Source organism: Mobula hypostoma, chromosome 11 (assembly GCF_963921235.1).
Source record: "Mobula hypostoma chromosome 11, sMobHyp1.1, whole genome shotgun sequence".
NCBI classification, from domain to species: domain Eukaryota; kingdom Metazoa; phylum Chordata; class Chondrichthyes; order Myliobatiformes; family Myliobatidae; genus Mobula; species Mobula hypostoma.
The window spans coordinates 46,573,275-46,593,006 of NC_086107.1; the positions used below are offsets into that span (position 1 = coordinate 46,573,275).

General features: G+C 38.7%; 2 protein-coding genes across 5 annotated transcripts in view; both read left to right on the plus strand.

Annotated features, from left to right (window-relative positions):
• LOC134353701 (uncharacterized) overlaps positions 1–8,498 on the plus strand; it is a 46,866-nt gene extending 38,368 nt beyond the window's left edge. For 3 of the 4 annotated variants that reach the window (XM_063061979.1, XM_063061977.1, XM_063061980.1), the window contains 4 exons: positions 2,109–2,186; positions 2,491–2,535; positions 6,527–6,610; positions 7,612–8,498. In XM_063061979.1, coding sequence (XP_062918049.1) covers positions 2,109–2,186; positions 2,491–2,535; positions 6,527–6,610; positions 7,612–7,628 — 224 coding nt within the window. In that variant the 3' untranslated portion in view covers positions 7,629–8,498. The remainder of the gene's footprint in view (positions 1–2,108; positions 2,187–2,490; positions 2,536–6,526; positions 6,611–7,611) is intronic. The other variant, XM_063061978.1, reaches the window with a different exon arrangement.
• Positions 8,499–17,261: 8,763 nt separating this feature from the next.
• LOC134354206 (uncharacterized) overlaps positions 17,262–19,732 on the plus strand; it is a 45,965-nt gene continuing 43,494 nt past the window's right edge. The window contains exons 1-2 of the mRNA XM_063063099.1: positions 17,262–17,592; positions 18,932–18,994. Of these exons, the coding sequence (XP_062919169.1) occupies positions 17,262–17,592; positions 18,932–18,994 (394 nt within the window). The remainder of the gene's footprint in view (positions 17,593–18,931; positions 18,995–19,732) is intronic.

Sequence of the window (19,732 nt, forward strand, 5' to 3'; positions counted from 1 at the left end):
GAGAGCGAAAGATGTGCTTAGTGGTGGGGTCCCGTTGAAGGTGGCAGAAGTTGCGGAGGATAATGTGCTGGATCCGGAGGCTGGTGGGGTGGTAGGTGAGGACAAGGGGAACTCTGACCCTGTTGTGGTGACAGGAGGATGGGATGAGGGCCGAAGTGCGGGAAATGTAGGAGATGCGGGTGAGGGCATCATTGATGATGGCAGAAGGGAAACCACGATCCTTAAAGAAAGAGGACATTTGAGATGTCCTGGAACAGAAAGCCTCATCCTGGGAGCAGATGCGGCGGAGACAGAGGAACTGGGAATAGGAAATGGCATTTTTGCATGTGGCGGGGTGGGAAGAGGTATTGTCGAGGTAGTTATGAGAGTCGGTGGGCTTGTAGAAGATGTCAGTGAACAGTCTGTCTCCAGAGATGGAGACCGAAAGATCGAGAAAGGGGAGAGAAGCGTCCGAGATAGGCCAAGTGAATTTGAAGGCTAGGTGGAAGTTTGAAGTAAAGTTGATGAAATTGATGAGCTCAGCATGGGTGCGGGAAGCAGCACCAATGTAGTCGTCAATGTAGTGAAGGGAAAGTTGGGGAGCAGTACCAGAATAGGTTTGGAGTATAGACTGTTCCACATAACCAACGACGAGTCAGGCATAGCTGGGGCCCATGTGAGTGCCCATAGCTACACCCTTGGTCTGAAGAAAGAGGGAAGAGCCAAAAGAGAATTTATTAAGTGTGAGTGCTAGTTCCGCCAACCAGAGGAGGGTAGTGGTGGTGGGGAACTGGTGAGGTCTATCGTCCAGAAAGTAGCGGAGGGCTTTGAGGCCTTCTTGATGGGGAAGGGAGGTGTATAAGGATTGGACATCCATAGTGAAAATGAAGCAGGCGGGACTTGGGAACTGGAAGTTATTGAAGAGGTGGAGGGCATGGGATGTATCCCGGATGTAGGTGGGGAGGGACTGAACTAAGGGTGACAAAATGGAGTCCAGGTAGGCAGATACAAGTTTAGTGGGACAGGGAGCATGCAGAAACTATGGGTCTACCGGGACAGTCAGGCTTGTGGATCTTGGGGAGGAGGTAAAACTGAGCTGTATGGGGTGTGGGAATTATGAGTTTAGCGGCTGAGGATGGAAGGTCCCCGGAGTTGGTAAGGGCGGTGATGGTACGGGAAACAACGGCTTCTTTTTTTTGGTGGGGTCCTGTTCTAGGGGTAAGTAAGAGGAGGTGTCAGAGAGCTGCCATTTGGCAGTAAGGTAGAGGTCCGTCCGCCAGACTACTACTGCACCAACTTTGTCGGCGGGTTTGTTGGTGAGGTTGGGATTAGTGCGGAGAGAATGGAGGGCAGTGCGTTCAGAGGGAGTGAGGTTGGAACAGGAGAGAGGAGTGGTGAAGTTGAGATGGTTGAACACCTTCTACTACCTCTTTCTACTACCCATTGTGTTTTCACCTTCACCTTTCCTGCCTATCACCTCCCTGCTTCCCCTCCCCCACCCCTTTATCGTTCCCCTTGCTGGTTTTTCATCTGGAACCTACCAGCCTTCTCCTTCCCACCCTCCCCCACTTTCTTTATAGGGCCTCTGCCCCTTCACTCTTCAGTCCTGATGAAGGGTTCCAGCCTGAAACGTTGATTCATTGTTTCTATGGGTGCTGCCCGACCTGCTGAGTTCCTCCAGCGTGTTGTGAGGAATATTTTTTACAATTGCAAGGCTTCTGTTGTAAACAAAGTGAGATTCACTTTCCATTAATCACTTAAAAATTCCCACAGATATTGCCTGCTTAATGTCTGGAGCATTCCTAAACTTGCTGTATATACTCCATCTGCCAGACGATTTGCAGCAAGGTAGATTCTTGAATTTACAACAGGACTTGAGACACCTGTCTCTTTTGTACAGACCTACATATCATAGATAGGACCATGCCAAACTAATGTAATCAGAATAGAATTATACCACAATATCCCTATTTCAAAAGTGTGTGGAGTTTTGTTTTGGAACCTCCACATTCAAGTTCAGCTGTTGCTACATGATTTTATGTTTGGTAAAATTCTGGCTATAAATCACTATTGATTCACTGTTACATTGCCTGAGTTGATAGAGACACACTTCTGTGATTTTGTTTCAGAGGTCACCACAACAAAGCCTGATGAACATGAGAGAGAAGAAGACAAGCCGACTGATCAGAATTCAGTAGAAAATGAAGGTAATATGTTTGTTGGGACACCCAGAGAACTGTTCCAAACTTCATGAGTTTTTGCTTACATTGACGTTTCTGTAGATTATCCGTGATTAGCTTCTAGGTAATTCTTGTGAATGCTGTCAACATTATTCAGTAACCTGCACACCAAGAGGGTTGTTTAAATATTCAACTTTTCTATCAGCACTGAGTTTACATGTTATTTGGGAGCATTGCACACCAGGGATGTAAACAGGCAAAGCCTGTGTCACCATCACAATCCATGGTCAGTATATCCCAGGTCTCTCAGATATGCTTTCTTTGATTTCAGAGTTGAATGCAAAAACCACAGAAGCAGAACTAGCCGAAGGTGCAAGTAAGTTAAGGCACAAATTTTATGAAAAAAACTGAAAAATGCACGAATTTCTTATCTGCTTTTTTTCTTGCAATTGCATAACTCTTAAAGTAGTTGGAGGGAGAATTAATTCTGGTTCATAAACTGTGGCCTGCAAATTCTTAACCCCAAGAAATTTTATGAAGACATTGCCTGCTTAATGCCTGGAAAATCAAGGAAAATTCATGCCTCCATTCCTTAGCAAAATTGAACAACTAAGTTTCACCAGATTATCTGAGGATGATTCCTTGAAGATGGTCTAGTCCACTAATTGAGAGCGGCCTTGTAAATAATCCTCATCCTCCCTTCATCATAAATTCATGGCCCTTATTACTGGGACTGCACTCTTTAGGCTAAGTCTTGGCTCAAAATGTTGACTGTTTTTTGACCTTCATATATGCTCCCTGGTTTCTGAGTTCCTACAGCGTTTTGTGTGTGTGCTGAAGATTTCTAGCATCTGCAGAATTTTGTGTTGAAATAGGAATGGCAAGAACAATTAAAATGGTGGGCACTGGGAAACCCTGCTCATTTTGGCGGTCGTAATGAAGGTGCTGATAAAGTGGTCCTACAATCTATATCGGGTCTCACCAATGTAGAGGAGGCCGTACTGTGATTCTTATCACAGCATGCCTGATATCTACATTCATATCACAGACAAAGTTGAGTAATTCACACTGCGTTCCCTCGATTGAATTATCAATATAGATAGTAAATATAAATACCATCCCACTATTTCACATTTCTCTATTAAGCTTTGAATGAACCATTTATTGGTGCCTGGCTCTATTGTTTCTTTTAAACACAGATATAATACATTCAGCTAATATTATGTAAATTTAATACAAATTAATAAATTTACCATAATGTTGGAAAGTAAACATTATTTTGATGAAAATACTTAGCATTTTACTTTAACAATACAATTATCGACACCGGCTTCCTGTTCACCGCACTTGGGTGGTGAAAACATTTCCACTGAAGAGTTATCAAGTATTATTTGAGATCTAATCAAATTCCATTTCCTCAATAGCTGACAAAGGATTGATGGCCCAGTTGGAAAAATTTAATAATGCTTGGATAAATCTTACATTAAAAGTATGGCAGAAGGTGGTTAATTCATGTGGAATTAATAACATGCTAAAACTCTTTAGATGGTGTGCATATGATACCGAATTCCTTCCCAACACAGGAGATAAAAGATTTGAGCTATGGATAAAGAAAGGTCTTACAACCTACCTCTCATTTATAGATAAAAGAGTTTTACAAGGTTTCCAAATCCTGCAGGACAAACATGGCCTAGAACATAATGACTTTTTTAGGTACCTTCAAATACGAAACTATGTTAACCAGAGTTGTAGATATACAGACCTATCAACAGTAGAATTAGAATTTTTCAAGATTCTGAATTCGGCTTGCAGTTCAATACCTAGTAAATCCGTTTCTCCCCTATATAATGCACTCTCCCATGCTAAAAATGTAAATACACTGTATATTAAAGAGAAGTGGGAGAAAGAAGCGGGGTTGGTACTTTCAGAGGAGGCTTGGGGGAAAATCTGCAGCTTTCAATGGTCCTCGACTAATTCTTTGACTTGGAGAGAACATTGTTGGAAAAACATTATAAGATATTTCAAGACCCCATATCAGGAAAAATATAAAGATACAAATGTGATGTGTTGGAGAAGGTGCGGCTCCAAGGAGGCAAATCATTTTCATATTTTCTGGGATTGCCCTAAATTAAGTCTATTTTGGGAAGGTATTCATAGAACATTAGTTAAGCTACTTAGGTCCCAGATACCTCTGAACTTTGAGGCGCTCTATTTGGGGCATGTATTGTTCCTTGAACAGAAGGAAGATATAAAGTTGCTGCAGGCCCTCTTAGCGGCAAGTAAGAAATCAATCACTAGAAAATGGCTAAATCCAATACCACCTACATTAGAAGATTGGTACGAAATTATCTTGGAAATATTTAAAATGGAAAAGTTGACTTACTCCCTGAGAACTCAAAAAGAAATATTTTATCAAATCTGGAATAAATGGATTGAATATATAACCCCAATGCGAGCAGACTTTAGATGACTCTCCTAATGATCTATATTGCTCTTCTCATCAACACAGTAATATTGCTAATGTAAGCACCCCTAGTCTAAATGTTTGTGGGTTTTTTTTTGGAAAATAGAGAATTAACACAAGTAAAGGGAAAGATTTGGGAAAGGGATAAAAAAGAAAGAAAAAATTAAGTAAGTAAGTACATAGGGATTGGATAATTATGTCTGCGGGCAGGAACAAGCACGAACAAATTGGGATATAAACACCTACAATGGTTGGTATATAGGCTTGTATGCAACATTTTGGACCAGTGGAAATGGTCCAGAAGGGTTGTATGGAAACTATTATTACCATTTTTCTTAACAACTAATTTCATTACTTAGCCTAATAGGTTAGATTTACCACAGTACATAATTATCTATTTAAATGTTTATTTTCCTTTTATATCATCTCAATGTGTACTTAAGAATGTATAAATAATTGTAGTTTTATACATATAAAAAAATGGAAAAAGTTATATGTGTGAAAAAAGTACATGATAATTGTGAATTCCTTATCCAAATAAAAATAAAATTAAAAAAAAAAACAAATTCCATTTAATATCTAATTGAAAACCTTTGGTGTTATTTATGTGTAACATGCACATAAACAGTGTTTCAATATCCTTTAAGTTGTTCAAATTTCATGGTGATGTCTCACTGGACATGAAATGGGATCAAATTCTTCAAGGTGCAAATAACTTCAGATGAATTGTCATTTTCTGTGTGTAATTTGACACAATTTGACATCACTACGGAGTTGACAGCTCATTTTTAATTAATAAATGTTGCAAATATGTACTATAGAACTTACTTTTTTCATTTACAAGAATACAAACAGCAAGCCCTGTACTCAAGTGTAAACCACACATAGCATGATATGGCCTAACAGGGAAAGAATATTTTACTCTCTGATCAGGCCTGCCTCATTTCCCATTGCTGATACTGAAGATGTTTCCTTCACGCTGATTCACTGCAGAGATTGAAGAGTCTACTTTGAAGCCGAGTTACGTTTCCCATGATCCCTAGTGACAATGACCTGGCACCTGCAGCGTTTGCAGGCAGCCATCATTGGATATTTACACAAATCTCCTTTTGAATCAAAATGTGCAAAAACTAATCTGAATGTTTTTCAGATATTAATTTCGCCAGTACAGTACTCCGATTTTTAGCATTTGCGCTAATTGCGTAAATGCAGCACGTATTTCGTGTAACAGAAATGCAGGAAATCTAATTTCTGGACAGAAATTATAGTTTGTTGTTAAAACAAAGAAGTTTAAAGTTCAGATATGGACTGAATTTGATATATTAAAAGAGTTATTTAATATTAACTTGGCTTTATATCAAGAAATAAATTCTCTATGTGGATATACATTTTAAGTAATTATCAAAGCAAGATGTGAAAACATTTAAAATGTTGCAATATTTAAAATTTTAAATATCCTCCTGAACCAGGGTAGGTAATCTCACTCATGCCAACTCTGAGTTGATTCCACAACCAATGGACACTTTCAAGGACTATGTAACTCACGATCTCAGTATTGCTTGTTTACTTATTTTTTTATTTACACAGTGCATTTTTTGTGAACATTGGTTGTTTGTCAGTTTTTGATTGTGTATACCTACTGTTTTTCTTCATTCTACTCTGAATGTCTGCAAGAAAACAATTCTCCAGGTAGTATATGATGACATATACAGTATGAACTTTTACAGTAAATTTACTTTGAACATTTTGTAGTGATTTGCAACAAATACAGAATAGCTCAATGGGGAAAAGTGAGAAAATTCAAAACCTGCACTCTGAATTAAGTGTTGATACATTTTATACATTGTGTAGAAAGCTTAGATTTATATATATAATTAAATATCTTTTCAACTAACATCTGTAGATAACAGTCCGTCTGGATCACTGGAAACAGGAGTTCAAACCTGCCAAGCGCCCTCGACCAGTCAGGATCCCCAACTTCCAAAAGGTAAGTGATTGACATGTTTGATTATATTAAAGACAAAATGTCCATTTTTATTTTGCACTCGGAATGCACAAAATCATATAAATGTGTTAAACACAGTTCAGACATTCCAAAACTTGAGGAAAAAAGCTCCTCCAATGTCAAGGTAATAATATATTTTGTAAGCACTTTCTATACATTGTATAGAAATACTGAACTGGGGAACATGATTCTCAAAATAATTAGAGACTGGAGTGAGCACCAGGGATATCAGGTCAGTTTCTCTTTTGGTTGATGAATGTTTAATCCACCTCCCTTCAAATGACATCTCAATTAAAGACTGAAGTTCAATATTTCAGCTGGTAGCTACACTACTTTAGATCAACAACAAGAATGTGAAACAAAATCACTTGCATACTGAGTGATTTCATAGTCATTTAAACAGGTTTTAGCTGAATACTCACAGTCATCAACAAACTCCTTTTAAGGATCCATATTTTCAAAGTTTACCTCAAAAATCTGGCCATTCTGATATCCTCTGTTTAGTAAATGCAAACATCAGTGTAAATAGTGAAGCCTTTGATTCACATTTGATGAATCGAGAATTGATTTTGCTGTACACAAATCCTCTTGCCATCTATTCATTATAAATTGTTCATCTGAAGATTCTCAAACAGTATGGTATTAATGTACTAATAGGCAATTTAAGAGAACAATCTCAATTTGTTCACCTATTGTACATTTAGTTTGGGTTAAGTTAAACAATAGCAGATGAGAACTTACATTGCTCACAAAATTATTATCAAATTATGTTGTAAATTGTGTTTAAGGATGACTGCACAAGAAAGAAATGAAATGAGTAATACACACAAATTTCAGGGGAACTCAGCAAGTCAGGCAGTGTCTGTAACTGTTGACGTTTCAATAATTTCAGATCAATTGCACATCATAAAACAAATTGATGTCATTTTCTTCACTGCATGTCTCTTGTCTCAAAATGTTGACTTGTTTTTACCTCCATATAGGCTCCCTGGTTTGCTGAGTTCCTCCAGCATTTTGTGTGTGTGCTGAAGATTTATAGCATCTGCAGAATTTCGTGTTGAAACAGGAATGGCAAGAACAATTAAAATGGTGGGCACTAGGAAATCCTGCTCATTGTGGCGGTCATAATGAAGGTGCCGATAAAGTGGTCCTACAATCTATATCGGGTCTCACCAATACAGAGGAGGCCGTACTGTGATTCTTATCACAGCATGCCTGATGTCTACATTCATATCACAGACAAAGTTGAGTAATTCACACTGCGTTCCCTCGATTGAATTATTAATATAGATAGTAAATATAAATACCATCCCACTATTTCACATTCCTCTATTAAGTTTTGAATGAACCATTTATTGGTGTCTGGCTCTATTGTTTCTTTTAAACACAGATATAATACATTCAGCTAATATTATGTAAGTTTAATACAAATTAATAAATTTACCATAATGTTGGAAAGTAATCATTATTGTGATGAAAATACTTAACATTTTACTGTAACAATACAATTATCGACACCGGCTTCCTGTTCACTGCACTTGGGTGGTGAAAACATTTCCACTGAAGAGTTATCAAGTATTATTTGAGATCTAATCAAATTCCATTTAATATCTAATTGAAAACCTTTAGCGTTATTTATGTGTAACATGCACATAAACAGTGTTTCAATATCCTTTAAGTTGTTCAAATTTCATGGTGATGTCTCACTGGACATGAAATGGGATCAAATTCTTCAAGGTGCAAATAACTTCAGATGAATTGTCATTTTCTGTGTGTAATTCGACACAATTTGACGTCACTACGGAGTTGACAGCTCATTTTTAATTAATAAATGTTGCAAATATGTACTATAGAACTTACTTTTTTCATTTACAAGAATACAAACAGCAAGCCCTGTACTCAAGTGTAAACCACACATAGCATGATATGGCCTAACAGGGAAAGAATATTTTACTCTCTGATCAGGCCTGCCTCATTTCCCATTGCTGATGCTGAAGATGTTTCCTTCACTCTGATTCACTGCAGAGATTGAAGAGTCTACTTTGAAGCCGAGTCACGTTTCCCATGATCCCTAGTGGCAACGACCCGGCACCTGCAGCGTTTGCAGGCAGCCATCATTGGATATTTACATAAATCTCCTTTTGAACCAAAATGTGCAAAAACTAATCTAAATGTTTTTCAGATATCAATTTCGCCAGTACAGTACTCCGATTTTTAGCATTTGCGCTAATTGCGTAAATGCAGCACGTATTTCGTGTAACAGAAATGCAGGAAATCTAATTTCTGGACAGAAATTATAGTTTGTTGTTAAAACAAAGAAGTTTAAAGTTCAGATATGGATTTGATATATTAAAAGAGAGTATTTAGTATTAACTTGGTTTTATATCAAGAAATAAATTCTCTATGTGGATATACATTTTAAGTAATTATCAAAGCAAGATGTGAAAACACTTAAAATGTTGAAATATTTAAAATTGTAAATATCCCCCTGAACCAGGGTAGGTAATCTCACTCATGCCAACTCTGAGTTGATTCTACAACCAATGGACACTTTCAAGGACGATGTACCTCATGATCTCATTATTGTTTGTTTACTTATGTATTTATTTACACAGTGCATCTTTTTTGCACATTGGTTGTTTGTCAGTTTTTTTTATTATTAATTATTTATTGCAACACCAACAACTTACATTCAATACAACCAGTTGCCAATTACATTTGACTGTTTAACCCACCGAACCCCCAACCTTCATCACCATCCCCTCCACCCTTCTCTCTCCCCATCCCTCTCCCCTCCACCAATCAACTGAATAATAGTACATACACAGACAAAGCATTCCTATTTTAAGAAAAGATCTTTTAAGTTAGATATCAAATTTGTCCACATTAAGATTGTGTTTGGTCGTGCATCATTTACTCTTGCTGATGAAAGTTCCAGGTAAGAAATGTCCAAAAAGCTCCGAAGCCAGTGAGTATTTGAAATATCATGGGGAGGTTTCCAACGCTGGACTACAATCTTCTTAGCTGCAGTCAGGCCTGCCAGCCAGATTTTGTGTGTTTTTTTCCATAAGGGAAAGGTGGGAATCATCATTTAGAAGATGTACAGCGGGATCCATTGGTAATTGTACCCCTGTTAGTTCTGTAAGAGTGCTGATAACCTTCCCCCACAAATCAAAAACCCCTGGACATTCCCATACAACATGCATAAAAGAGCTAATGGCTCCATGGGGGCAAAATGAGCAATAAGGGTCAGAAACCAGTTCCATTTGATGTCTAATTCTCGGTGTCAAATATGCTCTATGACAAAATTTCAAGTGTATATACTGATGATTTGGGTTTTTCGAAGCACTGGCAGGGTTATCCCAAATCACATCCCAGTCTAAATCTTGTCCCAATTCTGATATGTCCCTATCCCAAGCTTTCATTCCGGTTGTGGGCATATAATACTGGGAATTTAATTTATCATAGATATATGACACTATCTGTCCTGGAGCACCCTGTATCCAACTCAAAATGGGATGGTCCTTTAAATCTGACCCCCAGGGAACGCCGTCGGTTTTACAAGCTGATCTTACTCGAAAGTAGAAGAAAAGAGAATGTTTATCAATATCATATCGAGATATCAGTTCTTGAAAGCTAAGGATAGTACTTGCCCCATTAATATCTTGAAGAGTAATAATACCTTTATCCTCCCAAGTTCTGTTAATAAATGGTTTCCCCCAGATAGAAAACGATTATTGTTCTATAACGGAGATGATTTACACCATACGCTTTTAAATTTTAGGAATTTTTCTGCTGCTCTAAACACTTGTAGTGTATGGGTTAAAATTGGACCGTATTACAAATCACATATTTTGGTAGACATACCAATAAGGAGAAATTCCTTCAACCTTATTGGTGCTATTAGCTCCTGTTCTATATTTTTCAAGGACGAAATTTTATCCTCCTCCATCCAATAGCTAAGACTTTTTAATACAAATGCCCAGTGATACAATTTAAAATTTGGACATGCCAATCCCCCATTCGACTTTTTGAATTGTAGAACTGACCATTTTATATTGGGTCGTTTACCATTCCAAACATAGTATCATAGTAAGGAGTCCAGTTTTTGCCAATATCCTGCTGGAGGTGCAAGTGGGGTCATTGAGCTGATAAAATTAATGCGGGGTAAGATGTTCATTTTAATGACTGATATACAGGCCGGGACTGATGCTGGCAGGTGTCTCCATCTATTCATATCTTCTTCTATTTTTTTCAGAATTAAGAGTAATTTGTTTTAGCCACAGATGATAGGGAAGTATTAACTTTAATACCCAAGTAGAGGACCTCATTTGTAACTTTAATCTGGGGAGGAAGAGACACCTTACTTTTATCCATATTAATCAGCATCAGTGCTGATTTTATCAAATTAACTTTGTACCCTGAAAGAAATTCTAATTGCTCCAGTGTTTTTAAACATAGGGGAGAGTTTGTTGAACATTCGCCATATAAACTAGCGTGTCGTCCGCGTAAAGTGATATTGAATGTGATGTTGTACCTATTGTAATAGGGGAGATCTGAGGAGAGTTTCTAATTAAGTGTGCAAGCGGTTCAATAGATATATTAAAAATTAGAGACGAAGGATCCCCTTGACGTGTGCCCCGTCCTATGTCAAATAACTCTGAGAAACTTCCTCCCACACATACCCGGGCTGAAGGATTAGCATACAGTGTTTGAATCATATTGATAAATTTATCGCCGAATTTAAATTCTTTTAGAACTCTCCAAAGATATGGCCATTCAAGGCGATCGAACACTTTTTCAGCATCTAGAAATAGCAGGCCACAGGCAGGTGGGATTTCATGAGTTGCACTCAGTATGTGTAAGAGCCGGCGAATATTATCAGATGCAAGACGCCCCTTGATAAAGCCCGTTCGATCTGGGCTAATTATTTTCCCAACTACTGTCTCAAGTCTACTGGCTAAGACTTTATAAAATATCTTGAGGTCGGCATTTATCAAGGAGATTGGACAGTAATTGGCACACTCCAAGGGGTCCTTACCGGGCTTAGGTATAACTTTGATCAGGGCTGTGTTTAGATCTCTGTGGAAAGCACCATTTCCAAAAGCATAATTTAATGTTTCTAACCATACTGGTCCAAGAATATCCCAAAGTACTAGGTAAAGTTCCACAGGTATGCCATCTATGCCTGGCATATGGCCCTTATTTGTAGCTTTAACTGCTTTGAGTAGCTCATCCAGTGTAATAGGAGAGTCTAGAGTTTTGGTGTCCTCTAACGATAACGTAGGGAGGTCTAATCCACTAAAAAAATCCGTGAAGTCATTCTCAGAAGGAACAGAACCACTTGTATACAATTCTTTAAAGTAATTCTTGAATATCTCGTTTATTTCCTCTGATGAAGATACTACTCCATGTTTAGCACATCTAATTGCTGGTATAGACCTTTTAGTTTCCTGTTGTCTGAGCATCAGAGCTAAAAGATGGCTCGGTCTGCTGCCTTCTGCGTAATACTTATGTTTGGTTATATGGATCATATATTCTGCCCTGCTTCTTAATAAATCATTTAATTCTGCTTGTTTTGTTTTGTTATGGTGTATATCCCTTTGAGATCATTTTCCAAAACCTTACATTCGTCTTCTAAGATGGAAATCTTTTGAAGCCGGCTTTTATGTAGGTGAGAACTGAATCATATAGCGTTATCTCGTAAGAAACCCTTGATGGAGGCCCAAATCACTGTCACATCTGAGTCACTATTTTTATCTACATTTATAAATTCTGTCAGTTTTGTTCTCAGTTGTGATAGAAATTCGTCGTTTTTTAGAAGGGTGGAGTTAAACCTCCACCTAGCAGCCTTATTTTTAATTTTGCCATAATTAAAAGTAGATATGACTGGGTTGTGGTCTGGGCAAAAATTCTATTGAGTGTACTAAAGGCAACAGACCGGAGGATATAAGAATGTAATCTATCTGAGAGAAGGTTTTATGTCTTGTGGAGAAGAAGGTATAGTCTTTAGCAGATGGATTATGCACCCTCCACACATCCGTTAAATTTAAATCCATTAGAAAAAGGTTAAGTGCTTTGGAAGCAGGTTCTTGAGAGCTTGCTATAGTTGAGGAAGATTTATCGAGGTTAATATTTACCAAAGCATTCATGTCCGAACCGACATATAGTTGGTAGTCACTTAACTTCAGTAATTGTGAGGTAATTAAGGGAAAAAATTCAACCTCGAATATAGTTGGGGCATATAGGCTAATGAATGCAACTATTTTTACCCTGAATGGATGTGCAGCAAAAAGCTAGACGTCTTTTATTGTCAGCGCCCATCTTTTCAATTGATACATTAATATTACCTCTCATTACTGTCATAACTCCTTTCGTACGAGTACCATCAGCTGATGTCACAACGGGTTTATAAAAACGGTTTTGAACCCTGGGAATGTCATTAGGTTTAAGATGTGTTTCTTGTAGCAGCACAATATCTATTTTCTTTCTACCTAAGAAATCTAAAACCTTTGAACGCTTGTAGGGAGAGTTTAATCCTCTAACATTAAATGATACAATAGTAAGATTTTCCAATTTATCGGTGTTGCTCATCTTCCCCTGGATCTGTTGTTGTAAGTTGGTGGTGGAGCCCTGAGTTACCCCCTCCCATCACACCCCCCTCCCACCCCCCCTCCCACCACCCCTCCCATTCAACCCTTTACTTTGTAACATCTGTGAGCGTCACTTAGCAATGTCAGACACTGAACACTGACATCAACCGCCCCCTTCCAGCACCAACAAATTAGAAAGGCAAAGCAGTTCTCATAGACAATCACATCAAAGAGACAAGAAAAAGAAACCTGAGCAAACCCGTTAACCTATATAAGTAAAACCGTTTCCGTCTCACATATATTATAGCACATGATCAAGATCCCAACAGCTATCTTGCAAGTAACTGTCGCTTCAATAGACCATCGCTTAGTGATGGCGCTAATGACGTCTTATTTGGTGCCCAGGAATATAAACAAGTCTACTGGAGACATAACATTCTGAAGTTAGTCAGAACAAACAGCTGTTTCTCAGCTTCATTACTGATGAAGTATTACATTTGGATATATTGAATATTACCTTAAAACTCTGACCTGCAATAGTCAGAAACAAATTGCCCCTTTAATTAACTAAATACAAGGGTGCAACAAATGACTTTCTGATAAAAGAATAACCAGAAAACTGCACACTTAGAATGTTAACTAGCCCGTGCCTGATAGATTGCGCATACAGGCAAGTCCAAGCTCCCGAGGGGCGTGTGGACTTTGCCCAGGGTCTTCTTCCATATCTCCCAGCACCGATAATTTCAGAACTTCTTTCACTTCCTCTGCCGAGTTAAAAGACATCTTCATACCCTTGATATTCACTTCCAAGATCGCTGGGGATATAAGGAATGAGTCGATCCCCTTCTGTTGAAGCTTAGCGCGGATCTCCTTGTATCCCTGCCGTTCCTGCATCGTGCCGGGGCTGTAGTTGGTGAAGAACTGTAGCTGGGTGCCATCAGGGAGAGTAGGTTTGGCTTTCCTCTCACCCTCCAGGATAGCCTGCCAGTCGGTGTACCGTAGAAGTTTAAAAATCATGGTCCGCGATCTTGAGGTGTTGTTGGAAAAGATCCTATGTGCTCTATCGATCTCCAATGGAGTGCTGTGGGAATTCTTGAGTGCTGGAATCTAATTAGGTAGCATCTTCTGGAGGTAACCTCTTGGATCGTCGCCCTCAGCACCTGTCGGTAAGTTGACCAGCCGCACATTGTTTCTCCTGGATCTGTCCTCCAAGTCGTTTAACTTCTTCCATATCTTAGACACATCCGCGAGACAGGAGTTAGTAACTTCCTCATTCTTGCGTAAGCAAACCTGAATGTTCTCTATTTTGTTGAAGACCGTGTTAAATTTTTTAGCGTGAATGTCCGCTTGCTCCTTTAACAACCGGAGAATATTGCCATTCTCTGCCATATGCTTCTGTATGGGGTGGAGAGCCTTTTCCAGCAACTCCCTTAGCATGTGGGCTACCATTTCTTGCAGCGATTCCATCTCCGTTGCCATTGTTTGTTTAATTAGCATAGCTATTTCTTCAGATGAATCGCTACCTTGGTGTCGTCTGCTGGTATCTTGGTTGAATTTGTATCTTTTTTGAAGCTATGTCTTTAGTTAGATCTTCCTCCAACTCAACCTTGTATTAACACCGTCTATGAGCCCTGAAGAACTTGAAAAAGGAGGGTTGTATGTCAGCGCTCAGTGCCGTGCTGCCATCTTGCCTTGAGCCTCACCGGAAGTCCAGTTTTCTTCATTCTACTCTGAATATTTGCAAGAAACTGAATCTCAAGGAAGTATATAATGACGTAAATAGTATGTACTTTGATTATAAATTTACATTGAAAATTTTATATTTTTTGGCACCAGTGACATAGACGTTATATGGTTACGGAAGAACTCAATGGAGAAAATGTGCAAATTCATAAATTGAACTCTGAATTAAATGTTTATACAGTCATATTTTACATATATTGTGTAGAAAGCTTAAATTCATATATAAAATTACATAATATGTATTATTGTATAATTATATAACTATTAAACTGGCACCTGTAGATACCAGTTAGTGCGAACCAATGAAAAGAGGAGATCAAACCTGCCAACCACTTACTCGCAGACAACATGTCAATGATTGACATCTCTGATTATATTAAAGGCAAAATGTCCATTTTTAATGGTGCACTCTGAACACACAACATTATGTAAAACATCGTTTAGACATGTTCTCAGAATTGAAGAAAAAGCTCGTGTACTGTAATGTCAATGTAGTTCTATATGTTGCACACACTTAACATACATTGTGCAGAAATACTGAACTGGGGGTCATAATTTTCAAAACATTCCATGACTAGATTCAACACCAGGAAATCAGGTCAGTTTCTCATCTGGTTGATGAGTGTTCAATTCACTTCCCTTCAAATGTCACCTCAACTAGAGGCTTAAATTTAATATTTTAGATTAAATTAGATTAGATTAGATTAGATTAGATTATGAGGACATGCAGTCCTCTTTTCTTGTCATTTAGTAATGCATGCATTAAAAAATAATACAATGTTCCTCTGGTGTGATATCACAGAAACACAAGACAGACCAAGACTGAAAAACTGATAAAAACCAAATAATTATAACATATAGTTACAACAGTGCAAGCAATACGGTAACTTGATGAAGAACAGGCCATAAGCACAGTAAAAAAAGTTCAATGTCTCTCAAAAGTCCCATCATCTCACGCAGACGGGAGAAGGAAGAAAAACTCTCCCTGCCATGAGCTTCCAGCGCCGCAAACTTGCTGATGCAGCACCCTGGAAGCACCAGACCACAGTCCGACCCTGAGTCATCTGAAAACTTCGAGCGTCCGACCAGCCCTCCGACACCGAGCACCAAGCACCATCTCTGCCGAGCGCTTCGACACTAGCCCCGGCCAACAGCAGCAGGAAAAGCCGAGGATTAGGGGCCTTCCCTCCGGAGATTCTCAATCGCACAGTAGCAGCAGCAGCGAACCGGGCATTTCAGAAGTTTCTCCAGATGTTCTTCCGCGCTTCTCACATCTGTCTCCATCAAATCAGAATTGTGCACGGTCCCTATTTAACAAATGCAATATCATTTCACCGGAGAAGCCACACGCGATGCATTGCGCCATTTCTCATTTTTCGCTATTTCAACTAGAAGCTACATTTCTTTACAACAAAAACAAGAATGCAAAGCAAACTCAGTTGTATAATGGGTGACTTCATAGATAGCCTTTGTCCAGGTTTTAGCTAACTGGTCACAATCGTCCTTTCAAAGATCCAAATTTGCAAAGTTTATTTCATAATTCTTAAAAAAAAGATTCTGGCTATTCTGATATCCTCTACTTATTAAAATATAAAGATAAGTGTAAATAGTAAAGCCTTTGATTCACATTTGATGAATCTAGAACTGATTATGCTGTTCATGAATCCTCTTACCATCCATTCATTATAAATCTGAGGAGCCTCAAACAGTTTGGTATCAATGTACTAACAGGCAATGTAAGAAAACAATCTCAGTTTGTTCACATACATTTAGTTTGGGTTAAGTTAGACAATAGCAGATGAGAACTTAATATATAGCTCTCAAAGTTATAATCAATTTCTTTTGTAAATTGTGTTTAAGGATGAATGCACAGGAAAGAAATGAAATGAGAAATACATGCAAAATTATGAAGGAACTCAGCAAGTCAGGCAGTGTCGATACAGAAAAATAAACAGTCAATGATTCAATGCCTTCATATCAATTGTACATCATAAAAACAAATTTATGATATTTGCTTCACTACTCATGTCTTGGCTCAATATGTTGACTGTTTATTCACCTCTATAGATGCTGCCTGGCTTGCTGAGTTCCTCAGCATTTTGTGTGTGCTGCTCAAGATATCTAGCATCTGCAGAATCTCTTATGTCAGAGAAATGAAATATTGTGTTTATATTACATCATTTTTATTTGCTTGTTCCTCACCTCCTACAATTAGTGATATACCAAATCCCTTTGAAGTACGGAATGGTAAAACTATCTGCCTGGAATGGGATATTGTCATTCCCACTAGAGTTCCAATGGTAATTATTATATTCCTGAAGAGGAAAATAAAAGAAGAAACAACGAAAAAGCAACTATTTCACTGGCAATTGTTAGCAGAACAACTACATGGACAACAAAAAGAGACTGAACCTCTGAAAAATATACGCGATTCATGCTCAGAAGATAAATCCTTCACTGCTGATGTACCAGATTTACAACGCACAAAGGAAGGGGGTTTTTGCATACCCTGCAGTATTAAAGTGCAGTCTGATATATCCACAGATAATGGGACTGAGTTAATCATTGAAATTTATCCGGACTCTTTGGTGAAATTCTGTACTTCAACAGTACTTCAAGTTACATCAGGTAAATTGTGCACATTGTTGCTCACAGAAATACTTTCAAAATGTGAAGAGTAATTTAGCTTCTCTTTGTGTGGAGCCAGCCGAATCTGTCTATTATTCCTGCTTTTCGTTTAAATTTCCGGGAAAGTCAGTTTTTCTTTTAAATTTTCAAAAATGCAGTATCATCAGAATGAGTTTGTATTGGAAGAGTGATGTACCATTTATTCTTTGAGGCAGTGACCATATAAGAGTGCTAAGTACCTCATGATGCTCTTTATGTATAGCTTCTGCGGTTGTTAAATACATGGGATACAAAACAGCATGCTGTTCTACAAAGGAAAATGCCACTGATCTATCAACTAATAGGTTCGGACAAGGTTGCTTACACAGTTGCTTAGGAATGTAGTACTCCCTCTATATTCCACTGAAATACCACCTTAAACAGGGTGCTGAAATCTGAAGGGGGAGCCATCAACAGAAACCTTCTAAAACGTAACCAAGAGCACTGACAACTGGGTCAAAATGAATAGTTAGTTATTCTTTAGGAAGAGCTCACACTTCAGGTATTGCCATGTGATTTTACTGTCAGTAGATCTGTGGCTACAAATCACTATTATTGTTTCAATCTTACATTGCCTGAGTTGATAGAGACGTGGTGATGTATTTAGAAAGAGTAAAACAGTGGGCCCAGCATGCATCTTTGAGGTATGCTGGTTTTGATTATCAGCAAAGGGATGTTATTACCAATCCACGCTGACTTTGGTCTTCAGATAAGGAAGCTGAGTATCTGGCTGCAGGGAGAGGTGCAGACACCCAGGTTTCGAAGCTTGAAGGTTAGCACTAATGTGATGATGGTGTTGAACGTCAAGCTGTAATTGATAACCAGTAGCCTGTATGTCTTGTAGTTGATTATGTATTCCAAAGCAGAATGGAGAGCAGTTGGTCCAGGTACTTGCTCAGATAGGATTTATTTCGAGCCATAACTGAAGATGAAATCTTGAAGATGGTCTAGTCCACCAACTGAAAGCAGTCGTGTAAATGCTCCTCTCCCATCCTTGATCACATATTCATGGCCCTTACGACTGGGGCTGGACTCTTTAGTCTCTGTCTATCTTCTGCAATGCAACAGCACTGCTTAAATTCACAAAATACAAACAGCTGGTTAGAAAGTGTTAGAAATGTCATGCCTCTGTCAATGTTGTCATCGATACAAATTAGCGGTTTTCTTCTATCTTCTGTAAATTGCATGTGATTGCCATCTCTTAAATCTTGTGAATGTTATCAGCATAATTCACTTACCATCACACATAGTTTATATTTCCCTAAATTCCTCAAATGAAATATCCTTTTTTTGATGACAGTTTCAAATGGAACTGATGAAGAAATAGAACCAAATGGACATGCAAATGAGTTGAGGGATGAAAGTAAGGACAATCCGGAAAAATCTGCAGGAATATTATTTACAATTGCAAGGCTTCTGTTGTAAATAAAGTGAGATTAACTTTTCAATAATCCCTTAAAAATTCCTGTAGACATTGCCTGCTTAATATCTGGAACATTCCTGAATGTTCCTGAAGGAGGGAAGAGAAGATGGCAGCGCAACGCAGCTCACAGTGGCCACTCCGGTGGTGATATCTGTTATCTGTGAAGTAGGGTGCCGTGCACAATCCTGATTTGGTGGAGACAGACGTGAGAGCACGGAGGAACATCTGGTGAAACTTCTGAAATGCCTGCTTCGCAGCTGCTGCTACTGTGTGGTCCAGAACCTCCGGAGGGGAAGGCCCCGAGTCCTCATCTTTGCTTGTTGCTCAGCGGCCAGGGTGGGGTCGAAGCACTTGTCAGAGGTTGGTACTCGGAGAGGCTGTGTCAGAGGGCCTGGTCGGAGGCTCGAAGTTTTCGGACAAACTCAGAGTCCGCTGTGGACGGGTGCTTCCAATGGTGCTGCACCGGCAAGTCTGCGGCGCTTGGAGGTTCATGGCAGGGAGAGTTTCTCCCTTCTGCCGCCTGCATGAGATGATGAGGCTATTGGGACTTTGAGACTTTTTTTTTACCGTGCCCATGGTCTGCTCTTTATCAAATTATGGTATTGCTTTGCACTGTTGTAACTATATATTATAATTATGTGGTTTTGTCAGTTTTAGTATTCGTTTGTCCTGTGTTTT